At 31.2% G+C, this 5,236-nt stretch overlaps 1 protein-coding gene across 3 annotated transcripts; it reads right to left on the reverse strand.

Annotated features, from left to right (window-relative positions):
- Positions 1 to 1,820: 1,820 nt before the first annotated feature.
- Positions 1,821 to 4,980, reverse strand: LOC145053870 (uncharacterized). Of its 3 annotated transcripts, XM_079001987.1 has the most exons (6): positions 4,112 to 4,980; positions 3,459 to 3,518; positions 3,279 to 3,315; positions 2,930 to 3,202; positions 2,303 to 2,391; positions 1,821 to 2,208 (listed from the first exon to the last, which is right to left on the reverse strand). In XM_079001987.1, the coding sequence occupies exons 2-5, from the start codon at positions 3,516 to 3,518 to the stop codon at positions 2,312 to 2,314; spliced, it is 450 nt and encodes a 149-aa protein (XP_078858113.1). In that variant the 5' UTR covers positions 4,112 to 4,980; the 3' UTR covers positions 1,821 to 2,208; positions 2,303 to 2,311. The 3 variants fall into 3 exon arrangements, with proteins under 3 accessions (XP_078858113.1, XP_078858112.1, XP_078858114.1); XM_079001986.1 differs by having other exon boundaries at positions 1,821 to 2,391; positions 4,112 to 4,979; XM_079001988.1 differs by having other exon boundaries at positions 1,821 to 2,391; positions 3,279 to 3,358; positions 4,112 to 4,979.
- Positions 4,981 to 5,236: the final 256 nt, after the last annotated feature.

Genomic DNA, 5,236 nt, shown 5'->3' on the forward strand with positions numbered 1-5,236 from the left:
GGGCTATTGTTATATTCTTTTAGAATACATACTTTGATATTCTTTAAGAATGGGTACTCTATTTTTGCGATAAATAATAAAATGATGTGGTTACTGATGAATAATGAAAAATTTTATTTCTGAACATTCTTGGAGAATTTTTTTAATTTTGTTTCAAAGTAGCCATGAATCTTAAAGAATATATAACATTGATAAGATTCTTAAGCAGTGCAATAATATGTGCATTGAACATAGATTTTCATATTCTTTATAAATGAATGACTAAAACCAATGTATTATGTATGAAAAGAGTATTATTTAATAATGAAAAACTAAAACCTCCGTATATTCTTAAGAATGAAAGGCTTCAATAAAAAAGGACCAATTTTTGTAATAATCAAAGTTTTATATGAAAAGAAACAATGGTTAAGCTAAAAGGAAAACCAAAAAGAAAAAATTAAAACAAAACTAGTGAAGTATCCCCGCGTTGCGGGGTTGGATCGACATTCCACTATTTTCAAGAATGTTGCAAGTATTAAAATAGAGACAGAGAAAAACCATTGAAGGAAAGGCATCGAAAACAAATATAAAGGCATGGAAAAACCATAAAAAACAAAGACAATTTCTTCACGGATGATAACAGATTCTTTAAGAATATATTAGATATTATAATTTTTTGTATGTTTTTCAAAAAAGATGACATATTCTTAAAGAATGTAGAGTTTTGTATATTCTTTTAAAATGTTGTATATATTATTCTTTTATGTTACAAAAATAGTTCTTATTTTTTAAATATATATTATTGATTGTATCTCAATATATATTTTTAAAGAATGATATTTTATTGTCTTATAAATAAGGTGTATTATTTAAGAATGTTACTTCTCAAAAAAAATTATTTTTTAAGGTGGAAAGAATAAAAACACCACTAAATAAAAACATATTCTTTAAGAATGAAAGAATCAAAAAAATGTGTTCATATGTTTTGAATAAACACGTATTATCAAAAAATCTGATTTAGTTTAAATGTATTTAATAAAATATGACATTTGATTTGATTTTTATTAATTAATTTTAATTAGTTACCTAAAATATATATAATTCTTATTTCTCTCTATTTATAAAATGTCATATTTCATCTTATAATTAATAAGTGTAATTATATAATACATGCTACTCCATGTTAATAGCATGTATCCTAAGATTACTTCTCTTTATTATTTTGAATCTAATGGTCAGAATCACACAATACTTATGATTCACATTTGATCCTAACCCTATATATCTTTATAGTAATATATATATATATATATATATATATATATATATATATATATATATATATATATATATATATATATTACTATAAAGATTCATTAACTGTTAAGTTAAAAGAATAGAAAATGTAACATTTTTTTATTCTATAATATTATTATAAAAAACCTTCACTTACCTTAAGAGATAAATTTATATAAAGAGTAAATATAATTGTATGAAAAAAAAATATTAAAATGTTATTTTTTTAAACTTGTCGCTAAACCTAAAATATATAATTAATATCAAAACAATGAAGCTACTAAACTCCAGTGTTATTAGGAAAAAGACAAAAAAAAAATGTGTTATAACGTGTTATGGTGGTAACGGGGAGCAACACACAGACTAATAACGCCTGATAACGGGCAAAGAAAGGCGGTGTTCACATGTTATAACACCCAATAACGCCCCTTGGAGCGTTGCTCATACCCACCTCTCTAATAAATTTTATAATAATCAAAGTTTTATATGAAAAGAAAAATGGTTAAGCTAAAAGGAAAACCAAAAAGAAAAAATTAAAACAAAACTAGTGAAGTATCCCCGCGTTGCGGGGTTGGATCGGCATTCCACTATTTCCGAAACAAAGCAAAGTACAATGCTATAGCATATAATCCAAGCTATTTATTGGTTGTACATCATTGAAGGAAATGGCTAATCTAAAATGAACATGCAAAATGATATATACAGAAAGCTGGTAAAGAAGTAGAGAGCATCCACTGTCAGTCTAATTTATAGTGCAAGGAGGAGAAGAAAAAAAAACAATATGTATCTTGTCTTTTGACCTAACAGAGCAGCCAAAGCAACCAAAGTCTGATATCTTCAGTCTTCCCTAAAACTATCATATTGCTGAAGTAATCGAAGATGATACTAATTAACGACTTCAACTGTTATTACAACCCATCATTTGATTATAATCTGAGAGTAAAAAATAGGTGTAGATTACATGGAAGTTCAGCAAATGAGACTAAAAAAACATAAATTTATATGAGATAATAAAATTCAACTTAACTGACAACTATCACAAGCAATTTATGGAAGAAACCAAGAAATCACAGCCATGATCGAGCGGCACACCAGAAGCAGGTTTCAAATAACCTTCTGTAAGCACGAAGAACAATCAGAAGACATTACTGTATTTTTTTTCGACATATCAAAAGATTAAAAAAAAGATAAACAGGCGAGATACACTTTGCTGTGTCTATAGACAAATAACATAGAATCAGTGAAAACTATGCATACCAGTTGATCCTCGTGGCCTTTAAAGCCTTACAGTTTAAGTTTTTTATTTTGAAACCACAACTATCATTTGAAATATGATTCAGGTCAGTAAACCACCAGTTTTGGTTCAAAATAATAATGATCAGGCACAACCTATACACTTCTCGCAACCAGGTCATAAGGTGATGTGTGTGCAAAATGGTCATTTGCTCCCATCCAAACAGTTTTTTCAGTCAAAAAAATGCTCTTTGTGTATAATGCACTTACTTCAGACAGTGAAGTAGCCTAATAGATGAGTCATAAAAAGAAAAAAAGAAGAAACATACCCTTAATTTGAGTCCTCATTAAGTCCATTAAGTCAAAAAGAAAGCAGAAAACTGTAATTGAAAGTATAGCCTAAAAAAGGAAAAAAAATTACCAGATTTTGTACGAATGGGCATGCGTTGATGAAAATCTCTTGACAACTCTTCTTCAGACCATTTAACCCAAGTTGAAATATCTTCAACCTCACCATTTCCTTCAATTTCACCATTATTACCATCCAACTTCATCAAAGGCTGAGTATCATCTTTCTCTTTCTCTTCCACATCATCATCATCATCAACTTCTCTCTCCATTCCCACATCATCAACCCCTATATTTTCTTCATTTTCATGATTTTCTTTTACCTCATGCCACCCTGTCCAACCCCCTTAAGCAACAATATCAAAAGACTCCATCATTTTAGCAATTTAATCTGTTAAAGTTTCTAAAAGTAGAACTGTTACCTATATCTGCAGCATCACAACCACCAATTCTATCAGGCTTGAAAGGAACAGATGAAAAAAACATAGGTTACAAATCAGATCTGGAAAGTTAAAAACAATATAAGAAAACTGGAAAGTTACAAATCAGACTCTTAACTGTAAATGAATTTTTCAGACTAAGGCAAAAAGAGAAGGAATCACCTTGTACATTTTCATCTTATACCCGTTTGCAGAGACAGTTGAGAGAGAAATTATTCCCATCTGCAGTTAAAAAAATCAGAAAGTATGAAGATCATCTTAAAGCAAACGTCAAAATTCGGAGGTAAGAAAAAGACTGAATAGTTATTTCGACAACACAGTTGAAAAAGAACCAAGTAGAATCCATTAAGACTGTGACTTGCTTTAACAAGAATGGTCAATTTTGATACAATATGGAATTTGTGTAAGCGGATGCTTGATGTCTTTCTTTTTTATTATGCATGTATCAGTATAGATGCCTTTGGTGATTTCATCAGCAGATGCATACATGGATTGGGTTACAAAGATTCATAAAGCAAGACAAATTCTAGTAAGTATTACAACTCAATATATAGTAGATGGAATCCTAACGCCCATACAATAGATAAATAGGCCATGGAATATCGGGAATACTAACAAACACCTGGCGTGCATCGTATATGGCAAAACAGAGCAAAAATCAAAGCAGGTGGAAACACACATAGGGCAAACTTTATTGACCTTAAGTTTATTGTTGCCTGCATCACTTATTGTACAGTGGATTTAAACGGAGGATCCAAGAGAATTCCACACATCCGATAATTAGGTTAAATTAAAAGCATAAGATTGAAAATTACCTCAAGAGAAGATTTCGTAGCGTGTACTATAAACCTCCTGCAACCTCATCCGGAAGTTGATGTGCAAAAACGAAGCGAAATCAAGTAAAGATAAGAGAAATCGAATATGAAACATGGAAAATCCAGACCAGTGGTGCACACAAATCAAAACATAAATCATGGAAAAGAAGTGTGAATAAGTGAGATCAGAGAGGGAAGAAACACATGGAAGATGCAGTGTTTTGGAAAGGCTTATAACCACAGTCGATGGAGCAGAAAGCAGAATCCGATAAGGGGAAGGAGTCGATGGCCTTCAATTGTATGAGTGACGGTGAACGAAAGGGTTTTTTAGAGCTAGGTTTCTAGAGAACATCGCCATAGCGTATCCTGGTGTTCGCCTCTCTCGTAAGCGATCTGTCATCCATTGATAGAGGGAACACATGTAAGGATTAAAGTTGAGTGATCTGGGCAGATTTAATTTAGCAATTTTGGGTGTCTCTATCGGTAGGTGAAGTGAAGTGGATGTCAGTTTGGAAAGATCAATTCAAATAGTGGCGGTGGAGAAGATCGTTGCCTTGCTTGGTCGGAGTGGAGGCTATGTTTCTGCAATGGAAATAGAAATCGATGACAGTCGGTGAGGCAATGAACCATGGGACGAAGCGCTTACGCCTGGGTTGTGAAGATCGGTCAGATGCTTCTGTAACTGTTGGGTGTCAATTGTTAAGAACAAATGATGCATATGAGAGAACACGAAGACTGAAGGCAAAATATGGGAAGGTGTAGACATTTGAGGCGGTGAATTGTTACGTGGATTAATTACAATAATGAAAGTGGCGGTGGTAAAGGAGAAGTCGACTCGTGTACATGATGAACAATATCTTTAACGGGTAAAAAAGATAGAAATGGTGTTGAAGAACAAAAACAAAACCAAAGGCAAGAAGACCATAATAGAAGGGGAAATTTTGACAAAAAAGAGCACAAAATACTGTAGCTAAGCACACACAATTTTAATATATATATATATATATATATATATATATATATATATATATATATATATATATATATATATATATATATATATAATTATTTATGAAATTTGTCTTGTACTAGTATTCCAAACGGAAAACAAATACTACCTCCCTC

Source organism: Lactuca serriola, chromosome 5 (genome assembly GCF_051521515.1).
Source record: "Lactuca serriola cultivar US96UC23 chromosome 5, Lser_US96UC23_V15, whole genome shotgun sequence".
In the NCBI taxonomy this organism is placed as follows: domain Eukaryota; kingdom Viridiplantae; phylum Streptophyta; class Magnoliopsida; order Asterales; family Asteraceae; genus Lactuca; species Lactuca serriola.

Excerpts from the sequence above, each read along its gene's own strand:
- LOC145053870 (XM_079001987.1), bottom strand. The coding sequence starts at position 3,518 with ATGGGAATAATTTCTCTCTCAACTGTCTCTGCAAACGGGTATAAGATG. Across the intron at positions 3,316-3,458 it reads ATAAGATGAAAATGTACAAG|CCTGATAGAATTGGTGGTTG; the intron begins GTGATTCCTTCT and ends GTTCCTTTCAAG. Across the intron at positions 3,203-3,278 it reads TTGTGATGCTGCAGATATAG|GGGGTTGGACAGGGTGGCAT; the intron begins GTAACAGTTCTA and ends TTGTTGCTTAAG.